The 25,030-nt window shown below is 46.1% G+C and overlaps 1 protein-coding gene across 1 annotated transcript in view; it reads right to left on the bottom strand.

Moving 5' to 3' along the window:
- Positions 1 to 25,030, bottom strand: part of lrpprc (leucine-rich pentatricopeptide repeat containing) — a 74,768-nt gene that overhangs the window by 6,763 nt on the left and 42,975 nt on the right. The window contains exons 24-34 of the mRNA XM_036956116.2: positions 23,166 to 23,290; positions 21,385 to 21,491; positions 17,659 to 17,727; positions 17,485 to 17,575; positions 16,456 to 16,598; positions 13,031 to 13,199; positions 12,669 to 12,795; positions 10,942 to 11,030; positions 10,656 to 10,860; positions 3,871 to 4,007; positions 3,521 to 3,636 (exon numbers count right to left, since the gene is read on the bottom strand). Of these exons, the coding sequence (XP_036812011.2) occupies positions 3,521 to 3,636; positions 3,871 to 4,007; positions 10,656 to 10,860; positions 10,942 to 11,030; positions 12,669 to 12,795; positions 13,031 to 13,199; positions 16,456 to 16,598; positions 17,485 to 17,575; positions 17,659 to 17,727; positions 21,385 to 21,491; positions 23,166 to 23,290 (1,378 nt within the window). The remainder of the gene's footprint in view (positions 1 to 3,520; positions 3,637 to 3,870; positions 4,008 to 10,655; positions 10,861 to 10,941; positions 11,031 to 12,668; positions 12,796 to 13,030; positions 13,200 to 16,455; positions 16,599 to 17,484; positions 17,576 to 17,658; positions 17,728 to 21,384; positions 21,492 to 23,165; positions 23,291 to 25,030) is intronic.

Raw genomic sequence — 25,030 nt, forward strand, 5'->3', positions numbered from 1 at the left:
CCATATCGAAGTAAACTTCAGGTCATGCGATACGGCGTATAGTCCTCCCACTACTTGGGAGACCATGCAGTTTATTAGGCTACATATAACAAGTTATGATGAACTTCACAGGGTGGTGAAAGTGCACGGTGATGAGCTTGATGCTCTTTTCCAATAAATATCCAGGGTCTTATTCTGGTGACATGATGATCGATGCTCTTATCCATATTCTCATGTAGCGAGCCTACCCATACGGTCTGCAATATGTTGGATAGAGCACAAGTGCCAAGACCAGTGGGCACATTCGCTAGAACGCAACATTTGTGACAAAACCATCAGTAGAGTTGAAAATGCGATGGAAACCCATGTAACTTGCTTTTTTGGTGGGGTAAATTTAACCGCAAAAGTTATTTTTAAGTACACTACGTTGCCACACACAGCCTTTCCTCAACAACAAGCAAATTTGATGGAAACATGTCTCTGGTTGGAAAATGCAGGATTTAGGAATATTCACCAATTGGATAGAAACTTAGCTAATGACTGTGCAGAAACAAATGCAGACATGCAAATGTGCAACCACACACAGCAATTCAGGGATTGTAAAAAGGGTACATGTACTGTAGGAGAGCATCTCTGCTTGTGAACAGGTTTCTATTTGCTGTGCCGTGCGCGTTTTGTGTCTTAAGTGTTTTTGAATTGCTTTAGGACTTTTATTATATGCCCTGCACTCCAGACAGCGCTCTGCAGTTCTAGGTTCATTACACCGCCAACAGGGTGTCAGCCAGATAACTACTTATTTCTTTATCAAATTTAAAAATGTACAGTGCCTGTTCACTTTAAAGTATAATTATCTACACTTAGCAACATAAAGGGGCTGATTGGAATCTGTACTGCGCTGTAGCATTCTAGGGGGTAATTTACTTCACCACCTTTACTTTCTGTCATTAGTCAATTACCAGAGGCAGGAAGTGAGGTAGGGGAAGTAGCTCTCATAACGAGGAGAGAATGAGTGAAACCAACAAAGGTTCAAACCTACGAAAGAATGTATGTAAACAGGCTCTTTATCACAAAGCAGCCATTTTAAATTCAGGGCTTCGATTTAGAAATACTTTTTTATATAAAACAATTAAGAGGGATTTGCTTTGGGCTAAAGATGTAACCTTAAAAAAAATTGGTAAGAAGTAAAGACTATGAAAAGTGTGAGTGCCGCATTAAACCCTGCCGTGCTCTGAGTCTTCTCTGGGTTCAGTGGCAATGAGGTCACATTACAAGCCATTCGTGAACGCCGTGTTTCTTTCCTTGGGTGGAATTAAAAGCGGCGGCCTCGGAGGCTTTTAACCGCAGCGCGGAGTAGCAGCGTATTAAACAGAGGGCCAGAGTCACTCAGCGGCAGAATGGCTTTAGTACAATCAGGCAATTAGAACAACACTCCTCCACTCTCCTCTTCTCTCCAGTCGCTCGCTCTCTCCGCTAGGACCCGTTTTATCCAGAAGCCAGACTGGCCGTGACGCAACCCCCTGTATCCCTGATCCCAGACGAGCATACTCCCTCACGGCTGCTTAAAAGCTCTGGATAAGCAAGGAATGTCAGAATATCTCTACCCCCAGCACCCCACCTCCCAGAGCAGGTCTAGGAGGACCCTGCCTCACTGACTTCTGGTCCGACTCACTTCTTAATGACTTCATTCAACACACTTGTCATCTGCCTGGTTAAAAGCTTTTCAGAGTTTAGCTAACAGTTTCTTATAGGATAGAATTGTTCCTCCGTTACAATAAACCTGGGAGAGGCCTGCAGAAATACCAGCCAAGCTGCTAAATATGCTCAAGTAGATGCATATTACACGAAACACGGATTCTTCTAATTTGGCTTTAATTTCTTATGAACTTAGAGTGGTATCTGTGTTCATTTTCATGTCTCCGTTGGAATCAAGCATCTTTGTTAATCATTGAGCAGCAGTATAATTACGTGTGAATTCAAGGGGAACATGATCTGGAGGAGAGTGGCACCAGAAGGTCTCTTTTGATCCTTCCCCCTCTCAATGTTCATGTGGCTCGAGCTACATTTAAATGACATATAACTGAGCAAACCGATCAATCTTGCATATGTTCAAAGTACATTATACTCATCGACCTTTGTGATGCGAAGGTGATCTATATTTCAATGTGACTGAGGGTGATTTGAAGTCAAAGTATGCTAAATAACCTTTGTCTTTATCCAGATTGTGGATTTATCGATATGTGCACGGAAATCAAAATATAGTTATTAACACATTATTATACAACCCTTTTGCCTTCAGAACAACCTAAATTTGTCGGTTGTCAAAAGCGTTCCACAGGGATGCTGGTCCATGTTGACTCCAATGCTTCCCACAGTTGTGTCAAGTTGGCTGGATGTCCTTTGGGTGGTGGACCATCTTTGATCCACACGGGAAACTGTTGAGCGTGAAAAACCCAGCAGTGTTGCAGTTCTTGGCACAAACCGGAGCACCTGGCACCTACTACCGTACCCCGTTCAAAGGCACTGTTCAAATATTTTGTCTTGCCCATTCAATTGTCTCAAGGTTTCAAAATCCTTCTTTAACCTGCCTCCTCCCATTCATCTACACTGATTGAAGTGGATTTAACAAGTGACATCAATAAAGCTGGGTGTAGACTACACAACTTTCAAAATGCTAAAAATGGCTGAGCCTCTTACATTAAAGGACCAGCTTTCCTGTAGTGTTGCTCACTTAACATAGCTACAACAAGATCTGGCTCAAATCAGCCGCAAACGTTTTCAGTCAGATATTCACGCTTTCCATACGGAGTTCAAATATATAGTCAACATTTTGAATGGAATAACATTGCTTGTGAAACGTCAGAGCTGTAACGATTTGACACTTTGGCAAGAACAAAACGCACACTAGTAGTGGTCATCGCTCCTGCTCAAGAGTCTACACATTCTGGGTGATGAAAAACAACATCTCACTGGCTTCTTCTCTGGCAAGCTCTCATTGGCTATTGCTGATCATCGTGCTCAAAACGTGTCATTGCACATCTCACACTACAAGAGCACTGTTTGAAAATATGGGGATGTCTGGGACTGCTCAAAGACAAGATCGGTAGCGCTCAGATTGAGTGTGACCCGCTCACATTAAAGGAGCGTTGGTGACGACCGCGCACCCCGAGTAGGCAACTACATGGGCATTTTGTCCAGGAGCTCAAAAACTTGTCTGGAACTGCTAAATCCAGGCAAAAATCGTGTTTGAGCACACATGAACAGACACACACACACAGAGAGAGAGAAATAGATAGAAAGCCAGCCACGACAGCAACACCCACAGATTTAAGGAATCATAGCATTCACCTAGTCAGTCGATGTCATGGAAAGAGCAGGTGTTCCTAATGTTTACCCACACATGAACACACACACAGAGACAGAGAAACAGACAGTCAGACAGACAGGCAGCCAGCCAGCCAGCCATGAGAGCTACACACAGAGACAAATAACTCAAACTGATTGAATGTAGTGGCTGATGTCACTGGGTGAGTGGGATACGTACGGCCAGCATGAACTTGGCGTCCTCTACCATGTTAGCCTCCAGCAGCTGTAGGAAGAGGTCTGAAGCAGCTCTGTACGATGAAAAGTGATTTGCCAGCCTCTCTGCCATGGCACTCACTACACAGAGACACACAGACAGGATCACAATCAAAATAGATCTCACTCAGCAAGGTTAATGAGAAGATTGATCTTATAGGGTATACAGGTTGGTACACTGCTTGCTGATGGTCTGTTCCAAGAGTATCAACTACTGCAGTAAATTCTATATGAAAGTGGGGACCATGTTGGACATTAAAGACACATTGTCTGAAGGTGGGCGGGTGAGGTTATACAGGTGTCTGTGTTCCTTACATTTATCCAGAGCAGCGCCATTGTTCTCCTCCAACACCTTCCTGAAGACAAAGGCCATGCTGGCAGCCGGACCTTGAGGCCCATCACCCTGTGTGTAGACAGCCTCCAAGCCCTCCACTGCAGAGTCCAGGTCTCCACTGACAGAGACAGAGAGAGAATATAGGCATTTCTCTAGGTCAAAAACAGAAGGGAAAAAAAGGATCCAATCTCTTCACTGAGACCTCAATGTATCCGCTGGGGGAAGTAGCAGCAGAACTTTCTGGGAAAGAAATAACCCGTAAAACACGATAGTAACAGAGATAGAGAGGTCGATGAGGGCATACAGGGAGGTATGATTAAATATTCTCTAAATATGCGAGGAGCGTCCCCCTCATCATTCATCCAAACACAGAAAGAGAAAAACAAAGTGCATCAAACTATTATCGGCCGCATTAGCATTCTCTCCGCTAACAGTGGCGTGGGGGTGTCTTCCCCACCTAGCTCCCAGGGCCAAGACGCAGGACGATAGGATAGCGGAAGTGAAAAGGCGCTCATGCCCAATTGGGCAGCACTCCCTGCTCACTCGCCTGCCTGGGCCTGTCAGGAAGAACTCTGACTCCACCCCCACCACGATTGGCCTGAGCAGCTGTGACACGTGCGGGGCGGCACGATTTGAGCCGAGCTGACTGGTTAAGAGGGAAGGGTCCAGAAAGGAGCGCCACATTTAGAGATGGACTGTAAATTATTCAGACTCAGTCAGAGCAGTCACAGTGGATTCAGACACAGATTAAATATTAATGTGGGCTGGTGGAGAAGGAGAGGAAAGGATGTAGAGGGAGGGGAGGAGAACTAGAGGAAGGGAGGAGGGAGAAGGGTTAAGTGTTAGCTTGTTGGGGTCCCAGGTTAGGTTGTTCATATTTGGTGAGTATAGCCTATTTGGTAGTGGCAACCTGTGCTGTATTCCCTTAGGGTATTGTTAACCCACTGGGTATTGGAGGCCAGGGTATTGTTAACCCACTGGGTATTGGAGGCCAGGGTATTGTTAACCCACTGGGTATTGGAGGCCAGGGTATTGTTAACCCACTGGGTATTGGAGGCCAGGGTATTGTTAACCCACTGGGTATTGGAGGCCAGGGCATTGTTAACCCACTGGGTATTGGAGGCCAGGGCATTGTTAACCCACTGGGTATTGGAAGCCAGGGTATTGTTAACCCACTGGGTATTGGAGGCCAGGGTATTGTTAACCCACTGGGTATTGGAGGCCAGGGTATTGTTAACCCACTGGGTATTGGAGGCCAGGGTATTGTTAACCCACTGGGTATTGGAGGCCAGGGTATTGTTAACCCACTGGGTATTGGAAGCCAGGGTATTGTTAACCCACTGGGTATTGGAGGCCAGGGTATTGTTAACCCACTGGGTATTGGAGGCCAGGGTATTGTTAACCCACTGGGTATTGGAAGCCAGGGTATTGTTAACCCACTGGGTATTGGAGGCCAGGGTATTGTTAACCCACTGGGTATTGGAGGCCAGGGTATTGTTAACCCACTGGGTATTGGAAGCCAGGGTATTGTTAACCCACTGGGTATTGGAGGCCAGGGTATTGTTAACCCACTGGGTATTGGAGGCCAGGGTATTGTTAACCCACTGGGTATTGGAGGCCAGGGTATTGTTAACCCACTGGGTATTGGAGGCCAGGGTATTGTTAACCCACTGGGTATTGGAGGCCAGTGTATTGTTAACCCACTGGGTATTGGAGGCCAGGGTATTGTTAACCCACTGGGTATTGGAAGCCAGGGTATTGTTAACCCACTGGGTATTGGAGGCCAGGGTATTGTTAACCCACTGGGTATTGGAGGCCAGGGTCATTCAAAATCCCACGGCACTCGTAAGATTAGGGGTTTTCACACTGGTGTCATGGCTAAATTCCCAACCTGGCCACATTCCATCATGGTTACCTGATCATCCCCCTCATTCCTAATTGGCATACAGTGCATTCGGAAAGCATTCAGACCGTTTTACTTTTTCCACACTGTTACGTTACAGCCTTATTCTAAAATTGATTTAATCCGTTTTTTTCCCTCATCAATCTACACACAATACCCCAACTGACAAAGCAAAAACAGGTTTAGACATTTTTGCAAATGTATTTAAAACAAATAAACCTTAAATATCACATTTACATAAGTATTCAGACCCTTTACTCAGTACTTTGTTGAAGCACCTTTGGCAATGATTGCATCCTTGAGTCTTCTTGGGTATGATGCTACAAGCTTGGCATACCTGTATGTGGGGAGTTTCTCCCATTCTTCTCTGCGGAGTGGCTGGGCCACTCAAGGACATTCAGAGACTTGTCCCAAAGCCACTCCTGCGTTGTCTTGGTTGTGTGCTTAGGGTCGTTGTACTGTTGGAAGGTGAACCGTCACCCCAATCTGAGGATCCTGAACGCTCTGCAGCAGGTTTTCATTAAGAATCTCTGTGCTTTTCTCCGTTCAGCTTTCCCTCGATCCTGACTAGTCTCCCAGTCCCTGCCGCTGAAAACTATACCCACAGCATGCTGCCACCACTATGCTTCACCTTAGAGATGGTGCAGAAGTGATGCTTGGCATTCAGCCAAAGAGTTCAATCTTGGTTTCATCAGACCAGATAATCTTGTTTCTCATGGTCTGAGTCCTTTAGGTGCCCTTTGGCAAACTCCAAGGGGCTGTCAGGTGCCTTTTACTGAGGAGTGAAATCCATCTGGCCTCTCTATCATAAAGGCCTGATTGGTGGAGTGCTGCAGAGAAATGGCGCCGACAGAGGGCTTCCTCGCTTCTAGCTCTTTTATGTATTACTATTTACATTATTAGCCCAGATATGTTTAGTGTTTTTACATACAGCCGGGAAGCTATCAGAGCGGCGGTAACTCACCAGGACTACGACTTTCCCAAAGCGAATCCTTTGTTCACACCTCCCAGGGCAATATCCTGCTAAAACACTTGACCACTGACACTCCAACTTCCGGGACGCCTACAACGCCCCCCCCCCCCATCCTCCTTTCGGCAAATCTGACTTCGACTCCATTTCGCTCTTCCTTCCCTATTAGGTAGAAACACTCAAAGTACCCGTGCTAAGGACTATTCAACGCTGGTCTGACCAATCAGAATCCATGCTTCAAGAATGTTTTGTTCACGCGGACTGGGATATGTTCCGGTTAGCTTTCGAGAATAATATTGACGAATATACTGATAATGTGACAGAGTTTATCAGGAAGTGTATAGGAGATGTTCTACCAACTGTGACTATTAAAACCTACCCTAACCAGAAACCATGGACAGATGGCAGCATTTGCGCAATCCTGAAAGCGCAAACCACCGCATTTAACCATGGCAAGGTGACTGGGAATATGGAATAATACAAACAGTGTCGTTGTTCCCTCTGCAAGGCAATCAAACAGGCAAAACGTCAGTATAGATATGAGACAAAGTGAAGTTGCAATTCAACGGCTCAGTCTTCAGACAATTACGGACTACAAAAGGAAAACCAGATGTCTTGCTTACCGACAAGCTAAACACCTTCGCCCGCTTTGAGGATAACACAGTGCACCGATGCGGCCCGCTACCAAGGACTGTGGGCTCTCCTTCTCCATGGCCGACGTGAGTAAGACATTTAAGCGTGTTAACCGTCGCAAGGCTGCCGGCCCAGACGGCGTCACTAGCCGCGTCCTCAGAGCATGCCCAGACCAGCTGGCTGCTGTGTTAACAGACATATTCAATCTCTCCCGAACCCAGTCAGCTGTCCCCACATGCTTCAATATGGCCACCATTGTTCCTGTACCCAAGAATGCAAAGGTAACTGAACTAAATGACTATCGCCCAGTAGCACTCACTTCTTTCATCATGAAGTGCTTTGAGAGACTAGTCAAGGATCATTTCACCTCTACCTTACCTGACACCCTAGACCAACTTTGCTTACTGCCCAAATAGATCCACAGACGATGTAATCGCCATCGCACTGCACACTGCCCTATCCCATCTGGACAAGAAGAAGACCTATGTAAGAATGCTGTTCATTGACTATAAGCTCAGCATTCAACACCCTATTACACTCCAAGGTCATCATTAAGCTTGAGGCCCTAGGTCTGAACCCCGCCCTGTGCAACTGGGTCCTGGACGTCCTGATGGGCCGCACCAAGTGGTGAAGGTAGGAAACAAGACCTCCACTTCACTGATCCTGAAGTCTGGAGCCCCACAAGGGTGCGTGCTCAGCCCCCTCCTGTACTCCCTGTTCACCAAGGACTGCATGGCCAGGCACATCTCCAACTGAAATCATTAAGTTTGCAGACTACACAACAGTAGTAGGCTTGATTACCAACAATGAGGGGACAGCCTACAGGGAGGAGGTGAGGGCTGTGGGAGTGTGGTGCCAGGAAAATACCTCTAAATCAATGTCAACAAAACTAAGTAGCTGATCGTGGACTTCAGGAAACAGCAGAGGGAGCACCCCCCCTATCCACGTCGACGGGACCGTGGTGGAGAAGGTGGAAAGCTTCAAGTTCCTTGGCGTACACGTCACTGACAAATGTAAATGGTCCACCCACACAGACAGTGTGATGAAGACAACAGCGCCTCTTCAACTTTAGGACGCTAAAAGTCTCAAACTTTTGCAGATGCAGAATTGAGAGCATCCTGTCGGGCTGTATACCAAATGGTACGGCAACTGCACCGCCCGCAACCGCAGGGCTCTCCAGAGGATGGCGCGGTCTGCCCTCTATGACACCTACAGCACCAGATGTCACAGGAAGGCCAAAAAGATCATCAAGGACAACAACCACCCGAGCCACTGCTTGTTCACCCCGCTATCATCCAGAAGGTGAGGTCAGTATAGGTGCATCAAAGCTGGGATGTTTGTCCTTCTGGAAGGTTCTCCCATCTCCACGGAGGAACTCTAGAGCACTATCAGATTGACCATCAAGTTCTTGGTCACCTCCCTTACCAAGGCCCTTCTCTCCCGGGCCGACAAGCTCTAGGAAGAGTCTTGGTGGTTTCAAACTTATTCCATTTAAGAATGGGGACCTTCAATGCTGCAGGTACCCGTCCCCAGATCTGTGCCCCCACACAATCCTGTCTCGGCGCTCTACGGACAATTCCTTCGACTTCATGACTTGGTTTTTGCTTTGACATGCACAGTAAACTGTGGGACTGGTGTGCATGCCTTTCCAAATCATGTCCAATTAATTGAATTTACCACAGGTGGACTCCAATCAAGTTGTAGAAACATCTCAGAAACTCCCCAAATACAGGTGTGCCAAGCTTGTAGCGTCATACCCAAGAAGACTCAAGGCTGTAATCACTGCCAATGTAGCTTTAACAAAGTACTGAGTAAAGGGTCTGATTACTTCTGTAAATGTGAACTTTGCTAACATGTCTAAAAACCTATTTCTGCTTTGACATTATGGGGTATACTCGGCCTTGTCTCAGGATGGTAAGTTGGTGGTTGAAGATATCCATCTAATGGTGTGGGGGCTGTGCTTTGGCAAAGTGGGTGGGGTTATATCCTGCCTGTTTGGCCCTGTATCGTTCAGATGGGGCCACAGTGTCTCCCGACCCCTCCTGTCTCAGCCTCCAGTATTTATGCTGCAGTAGTTCATGTGTCGGTAGCTAGGATCAGTCTGTTATATCTGGAGTATTTCTCTTGTCTTATCTGGTGTCCTGTGTGAATTTAAGTATGCTCTCTCTAATTCTTTGTCTCTTTCTTTCTCTTTTGGAGGACCTGAGCCCTAGGACCATGGCTCAGGACTACCTGGCCTGATGACACCTTGCTGTCCCCAGTCCACCTGGTCGTGCTGCTGCTCCAGTTTCAACTGTTCTGCCTGCGGCTATGGAAACCTGACCTGTTCACCGGAAGTGCTACCTGTCCCAGACCTGCTGTTTTCAACTCTCTAGAGACAGCAGGATCTGTAGAGATACTCTGAATGATCGGCTATGAAAAGCCAACTGACATTTACTCCTGAGGTGCTGACCTGTTGCACCCTCGACAACCACTGTGATTATTAATATTTGACCCTGTTGGTCATCTATGAACTTTTGAACATCTTGGCCATGTTCTGTTATAATCTCCACCCGGCACAGCCAGAAGAGGACTGGCCACCCCTCATAGACTGGTTCCTTTAGGTTTCTTCCTAGGTTCTGGCCTTTCTAGGGAGTATTTCCTAGCCACCGTGCTAGGACCTGCATTGCTTGCTGTTTGGGGTTTTAGGCTGGGTTTTAGGCTGGGTTTCTGTACAGCACTTTGAGATATCAGCTGATGTAAGAAGGGCCTTATAAATAAATTCGATTTTATTGTGTGTAGATTGAGAAGGGAACAAACGATGTAACAAATTGTAGAATAATGCTGTTGAAAAAGGGGTCGGAATACACTCCGAATGCACTGTACATAAAGCGCCAGTAGGCAGAAAAGTGCTATATAAATTCAATCAATTGTTATGAATTATTATTTGTATACAATCACCTCCATTATGCATGGGAATACTTTGGAACAGATTTCCAAAATTAAAATGAATTGGAGCTGACTTCCTGGTGTTTTTACAGTGTTCATGTACAACAATGAACATTTTTGCTCAGGAACCTTGGGGGACCAAATAAAACCACCCGCAGGGTGCTAGTTGGGTAACCCCGCTGTGTATTAGAGGCCAGGAGATTTTTAACCCTGAGAGCATTGAGAAACAGGTTCACTGCAACGCTACTGAAACCCTTGATAACAGCATGACAATACCCCTTCATAAAGCTGGGCGCGATTGAGTGCTAAGTAGGTGAGTAGATGAACCTTACTTTTTGATGTGTGCCATGGCAGTGTTGTTGAGAAAGACCATGCTTGACAGGTTGAGGGGCGTGCCCAACCCCTTCATCAGAACCTCCACTTCCTGGATGCCTTGGACATCCCCATGGCTACCGAGGGATTGCACCAATCGTGTGACGGACAGTTTTGAGGGCACCTGGTCTCCCTGCAGCATGGACTTGAGTGTGGACATGCCATCTAAGGGTGGGAGGAAAGCAAAAATGTATGCAACAAAGAAACTCAGTGTGTGTTTGAGCACGTATCACGCAAAAAACCCACCTTTGGCTAGCCCTCTCTTGACCTGTGTAATGATGAGGAGGCTGTTGGCTATGTCATTCAGCTTGAACCCTGGGACACGGCCTACGGCACTGAGGAACAGACAGACAGAACAGACATAAGTCAACAATCTTCAACCTTACAGCAGAGGTGAACAACCCTCCACTCCACTGAAATGGGAAGAGAGAAGAGGGAGAAAATAAGACTGAAACAGAGGGACAGAGTGAAAGTGTGTCCGACTGACAATCAAGTCTGGCCATAGAAGTATTACAAAACAACCGGGTGTTCAGACTACTCCCTCTGAGGTCCTCTCCAGCTCCGAGTGTGGGGGGCGGTGAGTCTCCTCTGGGGCTGGGCAGGGAGAGAACAGCTGCTGCAGTGATGAGACCCTAGGTAATGTCCCCTTCCCTCCATCCCTCAGTCTATCCCCTTGTCCTTTCAGACATCTTTTTTTTCCATTTCAGAGCCACTAATACCTCAATCAATCTCTCTTTTATTATTACAGTCTCCGACCGGATTAATCTGGCTGCTCAATTGAGCATTGGCCTCATGCTCCTTATCGCCGCGCCGACCAACCACCAGCCCTCTGCACACTCGGGACAGATTGCTGCGGAAACCTTGGTCAGAGTGATTCTTATCAATCCCAAGGAAAGAAAATCCCTCCTGTCGCTGCCCTCTAGCCTCCCCATCTCACGCACTCTTTTCACCCTCTCTCTGGGGTCTCCCCCCTCCACCCAACTTCCGCTCTGACCCTCCCACATTTCTCTCCATCCCAATCCCCTTAATCTCTGCTAAGCGCCCCACTGCTCAGTTATGATGCAGCCCCTCCTCCTGTCCCCAACCCAGCCTTGGGCCCATCTGGCTCCAGCCCTGTCTAAGTCGTCCACGCGCAAGAGACTGGGCTTTATACACACTAGGGGAATTATTACTGTACTGGCGTCTTGATCATCTTCCCACATGATTAAACCAACCCCCACTGCATCCCTTCTCTGATAAATTCAAGGTCCCTCACAGGACTAAAAAACCCTGGGTTAAGTCATGCCCTATACTGGCCTGATGTAAGGGTACCTAAAGTTCTGGAGCGAAGGGGGACAGGTGGTGTGTGTAATGTGGAAGGTATGCGTTGAGTCCTTGTGGTAATTCTACTAACTGTTCATTAACACACAGACAGACACACATAGGGAACTTCAACAGCCACCCGAGGGCAGTGAGCGAGGGAAGAGGATTATACAAAGACTCTCCTGCTCGAAGGGGACAGATCATCAGTCATGTGTTATGAGCGATGAGAACCTAATTTCGCTCTCGTTTTTTAAAAGGGATAACTCCTGCTACTAAGATCCCAGGACAACCAAAAAACACACACACGATACATTACTAATCAGCAGAAGATTGTCATTTTTGTGCAAAGTCATCCGCTTCCCAGAAAACCAAATTAATCTGTGGCGATAGGAAGGGGCTCAAGCGCTTCCGAGGCTTACCAGACCACTGCTGTTCACATTCAGCAGGGTTAAGGGTCAATTCACAATCACTTGGTAATCTCAAACCTAATTCAAGAACCCTGGCTGCCCTGTATACTGTAAGCTTAACCTGTGACAAACCAGAATTTGACTCCGAGTGTGGAAGTAGCCCACTGAAAAAGTGTGTGGTTTCTTTGTCAGGACCACTGGCAGATAGAGAGGGGGAGTGAGGGAGAGAACACAGGACGTACTGACACACACAGACAAACTCACATCTCTTTGACCACCATGGCGTTCTCCATACTACCCTCGGCCAGCAGAGCCCGGATCAGACTGTCGTAGGGGGCCGGGCCCAGGGTCACACCCTTCCTATCAATATCCTTCAGCATATCATAGGCCTCTGGACAGACCAACAGAGGGAGATGGAGGGAGAGAGAATGAGAAATGTAGCAGGAGAGAGGGATTGATAGAGATCCCCATCAGGAAACATATGAAAAGTATTCAACAATTCAACAAATGTCAACAGGACAACCAGACATGTTTCGTAAAACATGTCTCAGTGGTCATGGGACAGTCTGTATTAAGAGAAGCCCAGGAAATCCCCAATATTACCAATGGAGGTCTGGCAGCAATACCTTTAGCCTTGCCCTTCTTGCAGAGGGTGAGCAGTCTGAGCTGGTAGTCAGCAGGGTTGTTCTCTGCAGTAGCAGCCTGGGTGCTGGCTGACTTGGTGGCTTTGCCCTTTGACCCTACAGGCTTGGTCTCTGCCTGTGCTTCTCTGTCTGCAGCCTGTTCATACCACACCTATGGAAAGGTAGAGTACAACATACTGTGAATAACTACTATCAAAACAGTCACTGGTAAAATATGGGTCAATATTCACACGATACAAAAACAACGGCCCCTATGGTACACAAATGATAGGAACACAAGAGCATGCTTGTCCCATAGAATAGTGTGTGCGTGCGCAAGTGAATCTGTGTTTCATAATTCTATAATGAAGCATAGAAACAAAGAGTCGCAAATTGCATATCACAACCCATTCACAACATATCTGGGTGACTGGTGCATGTCTGTGTCGAGTTCAATGTAAAAACTGATTTTAGTACTTCACTTAATTTCACTATTTTTCTTTGTCGTGGCAATTCTGAATCATGAAAACACAAAATCACTCAAAGTAGGTAGAATGTTTGTATTGAGAATGCTTGGTTAAGAGCCACAGCATTGATTTGCAACTCAGTTTTGGTTGCAACAACCCCAAGACTAGACGACTTGCTTCTGCCATCGAAGATTCTACATTTTTCTAAAATGAGCTTTTACACCCAGCAATTTCATCAGTCCGGACCATGGATGGCACATCAATATCTCCTTGCAAGACCATCAAATATATTGACATGGGAAAGAATGAAATAGTGTATTCTCACCAGGATTTGGTTAATTGCCATTTGTGTATTTCTCAACATTCCATGTTTAGAATGCATTATAGTACATCTAGAACTGGTTGAACATGTGGCTTTGGGTCAGGTCCTCCCGGGTTTCTCAGAGATCTGGGATTGTGAGTGGTACTGGAAGTCTGTTCCACAAGCACATGGAAATGAAGCGCAAGGTGGAGTTTCACAGGAGAGTGAGGAGGGAGCTTTATGAGCTCAGTTAACCAGTGGCTTTTCACTGACGGAGAGACAGAAACTGGATGCCATGTTTGTAGCCCAAAACGGTTAGGATGCTACAGACACAAGCTGGCACATCAGCGTTACTGACTTATGGGGGTCTTCGAGCAAAACGGAGAACAGTGTTTGTGAGAGTCCTCATCTTTCCATATTAGTTTGTAGGCCAAACCGTTCGGACGTGTTGTGGAAATTCTTACACAGGGACACTCAAAGTCCAACTTAAATGGATCATTGTTAATTATCCATACACTGGAGAGGTTCCAAAAAAAGATCCTCTTATTATCCAAATATCAATCAGCTTATTATCCAAATTTCAAAATCAGCTTTACATGTCATATCTCACAATCACACAACTTCACATCCACTTAGTACCATTCCCAAACACACTCGGTAATCTCCCTTATTACCCATGTGCATCTTCAACTATTCTCTTGTTGTTACTTGCTATTAACCTTATGTAGCGTCAACGGTTATCTTGCCACTACTTACTATACATATAAATAACACCTCGTATTCAAAAATACCTTGTGTTATTTTGTAGTGGTTGTAGACCACAGACATTTCTTATAAATGCCTACAGACAGCTGTCAGCAAGGCTTTCCATGGTACCATTACACTCTCGACTAGTGAATAGTCTTCTCTCTATAAGACTAAAATATTTTTTACTTTTTAAATTATGAATTCTCTATCAGTGCGCTGGACAATTGTTTCTTCTTGAGTGGATGGTCGTGCAGCCGGTACATAATGAAAAAACAATGCCAGAATGTTTTAGTTATGTTCGATATCACCTCCTCTTGGTGAAACTTGGACGTGTTCTATGGCTACAAAGAGCAGGGAGGAAGGTGAGCCATGGTTGGCTTCGATGCAGTGGCACGCAATAGCATCATATGTTCTTATTTCTAATAGCAGCCTTAAGTTCTGCGATGCGATGTTTCAATGCTCGCTTAGTTTGACCAATATAAACAGCAGCACAGATGCATTTGAACATGTATAGGACTTTTGTGGTGCTACAATTAATGAAGCTTTAGATTTTATATTCTTTACCTGTTCTTGGGTGGGATTTTTGTTGTTGTTGTATCGGTCATATTATCAATGTACAGTGGCCACACTTGTAATTTCCATTGGGAGGGCCTGGGAGCCTAGCGTCACGTTTCTTGGTTTGCTGCATGCTGTGCGTAACGGAATCGGCAAGATTGCGCGCACGGCGAAAACAAATTAGAGGGGGACATGTTGTGAACTCTGGTAGATTTGGATCACATTTGAGGATGTTCCAGAGTTTCAATACAATTTGACCCGACTGGCACATGGGCTGTACTCCGTGGAAAAACACAAACTTGGGGGTGTTTTGTACTGGTTTCTATTCGTGCTAGTGACTAGGCTTTGTCACTCAGTCTCTCTAGCACGGGTATAGGCCTGTTCAATGACACTAATTACAACCACGTTGCAGGAACCTTTTGCGCATGTCATGCAAAATTTCCCTTTAAGTATAAGAATTGCGATGCGTCTTTTTTGAGTGAGGTGTGTGTGTGTTAAGTAGACTGTTGTAGGGCCCCTCAATCTTCAGTCACCCGTTCAGCGACCGGGGGAGGGGGTTAAGCTACGCTGGCCAGGGGTAAATTAGGCTAGGCATACGGGCCGGGGAGGCTAAAAGGGGGTGTGGGGGTTGACAACTCCAGGGAGCCTCAGGTCACAAGGGTCATCTCCAAGGGCTAAAGCCATCACTTTGAGTCTCATCTCCCTCCAGGCCTCCCCAACAAGCCAAACAAACATGGACCCAACTGGAAGGAAGCTGGAAAATAATGTATTCCAATGGAGAAATAATGTATTTTGAATCAACAGAGGAAACGGGTGCAGTCAAGCAGAGGGAATGCTGGGTAATTTGGTCACATCTTTCCAGTAGCCTCTGCCAGAGTCCCCTAGAGACTTGTGCTAAAGTCCACTAAGCAGCAGAAGACATGGTGTTATTTAGCAGTGGCTGAATTATTTGGGCATTAGGGGCTAGTATTAATTCCTGTCCCAATGATCATCCCAAATTCAAATTTACCCTAGCTGTAGCTAAAATACAACGATTTGTTGTTTCAGACGGACTGTCGCCAGAGGTGCGGAGAAATCAGACTAGTTCAGGGATTTCCACCAACTAGGAGTCAACCAGGACAGAGGGGGCACCATGGCACGCCAATGATAATGAAGCCTATAATAAACTGAGGTACTAAAAGGTAGCGTCCTGCCCGCGATTCACTGTGCAACAAACTGAACATCAGCAGAGAGGATGAGCTTTAATGAAGCAAACACTGATTTGGGAAAATGACTGATTTGATGGGAATAGAAATAAAAGGAGAGCTGTGCTTACTAGTGGTGGCAGAGAAGTAAGTGATTTCAGAAGGCTGTTTTACCTCAGGCACCTCGAAAGGCACCTCCTGTCCATTACTCTTGAGGATGTCAGCCAGTATGCGCAGGGTCCTCTCTCTTGGTATCACATTCTCCTCCTGCATCTTGGTCCAGGTGGCCTCCGCCTTGCGCCAGTCGTTTGTGTCCTCTGAGGGTGAGAAAGAGCATGATCACATGTACGCACACACACAAACTCTTCAAAAATGTATTTTATAAACGAGACTACTTGGTTAAATAAAACACATAAAACATGCACACCAACGTGTATACGCACACAGACATCAAGATTCCTTGTTGACACTCATGCTGCTTAATGCTGAGAGAGCAATCAAGGTAGAAAAGGCCTAATCTGCTCATCCTCCTCAGCCAGACACTTAACTCTGGGCTGATTTGATTTGTATCCGAGCAGGCTTTATCTGCCCCGGGCTGAACTGGGCAAACAGTTCCAAAAAAGCTTCACGAGATGTAATCTAGTCATACACTATCTGTGGATACTGGGATTCTGAACCCATTCTCTCACACACAAAATGGCCCTGGGGTTACGCCACTGTTCACACCACATTGCTGCCAGGGATTTGGGGGGGGGGGGGGGGGGCAAAGGTTAAACGGTCACATGAGATGGGATAGTTGGAGGGGCTTAATATAACCAGTCAGGGGTAAAGTGAGGTTCATAAACTTCCCATTGGAGAATGTAGATCCAGTCAGTCCATCCATACAGCGATGGTGAGATACAGGAAAGACCTTAGAATTATGAATTATAATCAGGGTTGGGCTCTATTTTAATTGAAGGGAGTCCATTTAGGAAGTGATTTGACAAATATATCCTTTTCAGTTTATCGAGAAGCCATTAAAAATAGATGCCCCCTTTTCAATCATTTAGTTGAAATTTCAGTTTACTTCCTGAATTGACTGCCTTTGATTGGAATTGAGCACAACCCCGATTAGAATACTAATTGAATAGTAACTTAATAGGATGTCGACAGGAAAGCCACCCAGTCAGAGAAGAGTAGGGATGGAGGTTGAGGGGGACTTACTGCAGAGCCGCAACACGTAGTGATACAGCTCATCCCGGTCACATTCAAACAGCTTGGCTGTCATATCCACCATGCTCTCCAAAGACTCCATCTACACAGGGACACAATACTTTAGACGTGGTGTGTGTGCATGTGCGTGCGTGCGCGCGACTGTGTGTGGTCTCTCTCTCTCACCTGGTTGCCGTTAATGCACTTCTCAGCGTACCACTGCAGGCGTCCTGGTCTAGCCCTTAAACCTGGAGTCTGTGGGACCAACAGAAATGACTTATTTAAAACAAATACAGTGTGGTTTATGTTAAATCAACTAGTGCCTGATAAACCTTTCTGTATTGCATTCTGTACAGAGTACATCAAAAATCCAACACATTGAAACATAGTGACCTCCATTTCATACCTCATGAATGAGTATATGATTTAACACACATTTAACCTATACATTCCTGTAATTTCCCAGAAGTGAATATCTGAATATCTCAACTCTAGAACAATCCCCCTGTGAGTTATCCAAGAAAGTAATATCCAACAGGCTCAAAATGACCAGAAACAGAATCACATGAAAAAGATAGAAGATGAAGGGTGTATATGGATAATACCAGAGCCATATAATAATGGTTCTGGATAATACTATGGTATGATGCCCTTTGGACACGCACACTGAGAGGGTGGCATAAGCACACTGTATTTTTGGAGTGATATGTGTTCATATGGGCTAGGGAGGGTGGGGTGGAAGGGGTTAGAGATGGGATAGCATTTCATCAGTGCTCCAGTCAATCAGAGTGAGATAGTCCCTTGGATCTTCCACTCTGCCCTGACATGTTAATCTGTCTATGACCAAGATCTCTCAATCCCCCTGTGCTGCAGGACCATGGCTACTTGATCAAAAAAAGACTACGCATTATGGTCTTATACAACCAGCCAAAGGACAAATTACAATTTGTTCTGTTCTCCGCCGCCGCGTCTAATCTGCTTAGTAAATAAGGCCGAGCGCAAGTGGTACATATTTTTTCTACAGCAAACAGGAAATCCCCCCGCCCCGCCCCCAGCCCAGCTTGCTACCCCCCCACCCCTCCAGCCAGGGATCTAAGCCCCCCGAGGGCAAATCTTCCCGGGCATAAAATCCATGGTGATAAGTCCCTCTTCCTCCCGCTTCTCACACACACTCTCTACTTTTCACTTCCAGCACATATCCCAATCCCCAAAAGGACATCTAGGTCAGATTATTAAGACAATCTCCTGCCTGCTGCTTTGTGGTTTATGAAACTCAGCCCCTTTGACTATGCTGTCTGGACTAGAGTGCCACAACAAGCGCACATCACACACACACACACACACAGCAAAGACAATGCAGTAGTGACTGTTGCACAAACTCACATAGCCTTTCTATACTCATCCTCATGTAGTCATACTACCCTCTCACAAATTATGCTCAACAATCTCAATTTCTTGTATTTGACACTTATAATTAATACTCCCCACTTACACAAAACCCACCTTACACCCCCCCCCCCCCCACACACACACACACACACACACCTACCTAATGGTGCCCACCCCTTAACAAAACCACCTAACCTTAACCATAACCAAAAAGTGGTACCCATTTCTATTGTATTTCATTTAATTACCTGCAATTAAACACCTTGCAATTATACAAAACAGAGTCAGCGGCGAGCCTCTCTGTTCTGACACTTGAAGCTCCACTGAAGAGGAAAGGTCTCTGTGATAGATCTCAGTCATCCATCTGACCTCCCAGATATCACTCATTTTAATTAGTGGGCAGAGTTAGGGGGCAGAGTTCACATGGAGAGGATATCTGGCTGGGAGAACGAGAGCCTTTTCTGATTCTGACCTACCGGTCCGACATGAGACCACTTCGCAGCTATTTATACACACAGACCAGGTAGAGAGTTCTCTTCTACGTTTAGCCTCTATACAAAGCTCTGCACAATATGGAGACATTAAGCACAGTACACAACAACATGTAGTGAGTCACAAGTTCACAATAGACCAGAAAGGAGACCGCCTTTAGGCCTAAATCCAACTGCCCACATTTGAAACAGATTGTCACAAACATACAAAACCAGAAGAATGTCAATGGAACTGAAGGGCATTTCATGACAAAACAAAAACCCAAAAGAAGATGTTGAAGTTGAAATGAAAAACACTAAATGTTTTGTGTTGGTCTGGTATCATCTGAAGCTTGTCGGAACCTCCCCTTCTAAGACGATATGGAACAGGGACTGTACGTTCCATTCTTAGAGGGGTATTAGTACACAATAATAGCATGTCAATATTTAAGAGGGTTTGCAAATCATAGTTCATGTCCTAAATCCTCCTTATAGAAACTCAGAGGGGACAAGCAGCTTTTGGCAAGCCCTGTCACAGGGCCAGGACACCATGATACATAGATGATCTGGTAAAGTTGAGAGAGAGAGTGAGCGAGCGAGCCACACAGTTCCAGCAGATAGCATTATTCTCATCCTGAAGAATCAGGATATTAAAAGGCGTTCAGGGCCAAATAACTAAATCGCCTGCTCCCCTCCTTATCGAGTGACCGTCCCTCTACTGTCGATCCATCCTCACCGACATCATTTTCATCTTATCCCCCCGGACCAAAGCCTCCTCATCTGATGAGTTTTTAATAACCAGGAAGAGGCTTAGGATGGGCGCTGCCAGCCAGCCTGCTGCAGCCCAGAACAACAATAACAACAACCACTACATCTACCTAACTTTAATAAGGATCGTATGAGGGCACAGTTCTGGAAATGGTAAGGGTGTAATCCTAAACGGCATGGATTGTGTCTATGGTCAAATTAATATCTGCATTAAGACACGCACATATGGTTATAGCATCTGCGTTCCAGCTTCCGCCCCACATACAACACACGGTACACAAATACCCACATTTGACTTAAAACAAGAATACGCACAGACACACACCTCATGGCACTAATCCGTACTAACTGGTATCCATCCAGTCATGCAAGCGGACAGAGTAGACAGGGGAATTGAGCTGGGAGATTAGGATGGTTGGATAATTAAACATCTGAATGGTTTTGTCTAAATAAATGTTCAGTGAGGAAGAATAGACTCCTGAGCGGCAAGTGTTTGGAGTGTGTGTCGGGGGAACGGCCTGAAAGCAGAGACGGCGGATGGACTGACACGAACAAAAGACACAGAAAACGAATCAAGAAAACAGGACTTGTACGGAGCGCTTCTTCCCTAGGTACCTTCAGTTAATAGAAGCTCTTCTCCACTCCAGCCGCAACACATCTTCAATATGCAGCTCTGCTGAACCCTAACCCTGCCCCCAGAATGATGTACCCCCTCAAACCTAACGAGTAACCACCTTACAGCCAATTTGCATCCCTCTCCTGAAACGGTGTTCGCTGGCCATCTCAGAAGATGGCTATATCATAGTAATGTGGTTGCTGAGACGTTTAACACCTCCCCAGTGTTTTAGGCATTAACCTACCCCTTAACGCCACAGCGATATACAGCAATGTGTTCAGGAATGTGCCTGTCCTCTCTAGCCAGTTAATATGCAAATACAAAAATGCAGTCAATCCCTCAAATCAGAACTGTAGCTTAACCCCTGACCTGTTAGCTCCCAGGAAATTCACAGAGATAGGATTGGCTCCAATCTCTTAATAGAAATTGGAAATAAGTGACTGCTTTTCATATAAACCACTGGCCACATCCAGCACGGAACACGCACAAAACACACACTCCTCTGCTTCCCCCACCTGTTCCATTGTGTTGCTGGGGAATGGCATTAGTTCAGATTTAGACCCAATCTAATTTAAAAAGAGGGAACTTATTACTGCCGTCTAATTAAGTATCTTTAAAATAGCTGTGTGCTGCATGCAAACACAATGGGAGGTTGGGTGGTGGTCCCACCTCAATGATTTTGCGGGCCTCCCGGTGGCGGCCGGTCTGCATGAAGGCGAAAAAGAGGTCGTACAGCATTGTCATCTCGCCTCGCTCCTGGCTCACAAAGTCCATCGCTGTGGGAAGAGGAGAGGGAGAGCGAGGAGAGAGAGGTATGAGAGGCTAAACAAAACAACACACACACACACACTTGCAGAAAGCTTTTCCCCACATTCTTCCAGTCCCATTAGAATGGCTATAAGCTGCTTGGCTTTCAGAGCTGAAACTTCTCAAAGAGCTGCTCTCAGCAGTCTGCTGCCAATCTCCCTCTATCAGGCACTGGCCAGGTGGAGATGTGGGGGCTCATCTGCATACACACCAGCACACACACAGTCTATCCATAGAGACACTCTAAACTAATACCAATGCAAACCTCACACTCTTTAACAATGTGTACATTTGAAAAAAGGGACCGACACATAGAAAACTATTTCCATCCATTCAGAACTTCGCTGAGGGATAGAAATGAAGTGCATTTTTGATAACCGACACAATATGTGGTTTCCAGGCAGAGTGAGAGGACAGAGCAGCATAGGGGTATGCGTTTAAGGGGAGCCCCGTCTGACCCTGGGCAGGGGCCGTGCCACTCACAGGGTGAGAGAAGAGGGCATAGTGCCAGGGGGTGTAGAGTGGTGCTCAACAGGGGGGGCCACTCAAACACACTCACCTACAGCACACAAAGGACTTAACCCCTTCACCACCCATTTGTCAAGAGGAGGAGCCATTAAAATCATGATCGCCAGCATCCTCCACAGTGACCTGGGGGCCCATTGTCAATGGTGGGCTCTTAGTAGACACTACACAGTGACTACGGGCTGTCTTGGGAGAGTGCACATTGTACAGCACACAGACATTGTTGCACTACACTACATGTCATGAATGTGAGGGTGTAGGGAGGAGGGATGGATGAAGAGTTGAGAGACAACCCAGGACAACACTGGGGATGAGCTCCCTGCCATCCAGGGCCTCTATATCTGAGGAAGGACAGAAAATTTGCCCAAACTCCAGCCAGCCAAACCATAGACTGTTCACTCTGCTACCGTCTGGAAAACTGTACCGGAGCATCGACTCACAGACCAGCAGTCTTATGGCTTGGGGTTAGAAGCTAAATAGTCAACTAATGATACCTGAACTATCTGCACTGACCTAGACTATAAGCAGGGACTGTGAAGTAACACAAACATACTCACTATACACACACACACGATAACATACACACTATACACACACGTACGCATGGATTTTGTGTTGTAGATATGTGGTAGTGGAGTATGGGCCTGAGGACACACACTTAGTGTGTTGTGAAATCTGTTATGAATGTAATGTTTTTAAAATTGTATAACTGCCTTAATTTTGCTGGACCCCAGGAAGAGTGGGGATCCATAATAAATACAAACATGTACACATTCACTAGACACAGATACACACACACAAACTACACAAAACCCTCACACATTCACAAACGCATCATTTGCTGCTGCTACTCTGTTCTTTATTTTACTCGTATTATCTATCTTGATGCCTAGTCACTTTACCCTGCCTTCATCTACATATCTATCTGAAATACCTCGTACTCCTGCATATAGCTCCATTCTAGTGTATTCCTCGTGTTAGTTACTATTTCATTTTGTATTATTATTTTTAAACTGACTCGTTGGGAAAGGTACGTAAGCAAGCATTTCACTAACGTCTACACCAGTTGTATTTGGCGCATGTGATCAAGAAATTTGATTTGTGGTGGCGGCATTCACCTTTCTGTAGGAGCTCCGTGTCTCCCCTCTCCACCAGGCCACAGATGACGTCGTGGATACGTGGGAGTTGTCCATACTGCTTCTGACACTCCATAGCTGCCTCCAGAGCCCCGCCAAGGTCCTTACTGGTGAGACACACAGAGAGAGAAAGAGAACATTCATTTAAAATCAAATCTATATGGCTGAGCGAAAACAAGACTACTCCAGGCCTTTGACCTCCGTCACAAACGACTGACCTCACAACAATGGAGCCCTTTTCAGCCCTGACAGGTCAACCAGGAGATGAGGCAATTGGCCACGTTCCTTTGACAAATCTCTCTGGTAGAACAAATGATTAAAAACATTGGGTTTTTCCAGGGTGAATGGATGAATAGACGGGAAACAACCTCTTTTGTGATCTTTAGCCTTCTCTCCTGTTCTCCAACGCTTTCAGCATCCCTCACCCCCCTCACCTCACCCCCAGCTGCGCAATTTAGAGGAATATGGCAACAAAATTAGAGCGCTCCCCGTGCCATCTCCACCCTCCTCCCGCTCCTCCCCCTGAACAAAGAGCCTGGGAGTGGGGCTGACAGAGGGCTGACGGAGAAGACAGAAAAACACCACTCCAATCCCTTCTATTGTGACTGCGCCGCCATCAATCTGTTGATTGGGTAATTACCATGCCAATCACACAGAGGTCACAGAGGATAGGGCACTGTTGGGAGGGGTCAGGTGGGGTGGGATAGCGAGCCAGAGAGCGGGGAGGGAGTGAGTAACAGGTATAATTTCTGTAGTGTTTTCTACTCTTGAAGATTATATACAGCCGCCGGACAAGGAAATGTGCCTCCCACCCAAAAAAAAGTCTGACCTTGGTATGGAGAGGAGGGGGAGGTGGATACGGGCAAAACACAGGATGTGATTGAGCTTGGAACACAAACTGGGCTCAGGCAATCGGTTTTAATTGAAATGAAGAGCGACAACATTATTCATCAAGCAGGAGTCAAGAGGCAATTCAACCACTCGCTTCCTGATTGAACAGCCACTCTCCAGAGAATGAGAGAGCAGCAGAAAGAGGGAGAGAAGAGGTGTAATTTATTCCAAAAAAAGTGAGGGAGAAACTTTTACTGGACAGGAATATAGTGGCCTGTGATCTACCTGCCAGGCATGTGTGTATGAATCCTCAAACTGGAGTTAAGTTACAGCCATACATACACTCAGTCAGTGTTACCTCATTCAAAAGGTATTCTGTAAAATTCTACAGAATAATTTAATACCAAGACGGTCGATCAGACATTTACACCACCCCCCCTCCATTCGACGACACCTCCAGTCCGCCCACCCAAATACCCCAAACCCCTTCTCACAGGAAAAACCGTCTTTAGAAACTCCCGACCAGCATCGCAATTACAGCGCCCTCTCCTCCCATCTCCAACCAAAAAGAGAATTAACCATGTTGAAGGCTTCATAATTTCCCTAGGTACAATTTAGCTGTCACTTGCGCTCCGATTTACTCAAACACGTTCCCCCGTTAATGTCACCAACTTTGCATGTCAAGCACTTTCCAGCCAATTAAGTCCTGAAAAAAGATGGTGGCAGCGAGTGCTTTACGCACAGAACCTGAAGGATTAGACAAGAAAGATCACTTCTTTCCATCCTTTCATTATTTCTTTGCACGCCTCTCCTTCCCTCCTTCCTCTCCTCCGTCCCACTCTTTTGTTCCACAGAGATTGGCATTCACGTTATCACACCACTGTCCCCTGGAAGGAAGGGAGGGAGGGCCGAGCAGAAGAGGGTGTGTGTAGGGGAGTGTGTGTGTGTGTGTGTGTGTGTGTGTGTGTGTGTGTGTGGTGTTTGATCGTGACACCTCTAGCCTGCTGTTATGAGTT

The sequence above is a fragment of the Oncorhynchus mykiss genome, chromosome 20, assembly GCF_057628025.1.
Source record: "Oncorhynchus mykiss isolate SJ-2025 chromosome 20, ASM5762802v1, whole genome shotgun sequence".
In the NCBI taxonomy this organism is placed as follows: domain Eukaryota; kingdom Metazoa; phylum Chordata; class Actinopteri; order Salmoniformes; family Salmonidae; genus Oncorhynchus; species Oncorhynchus mykiss.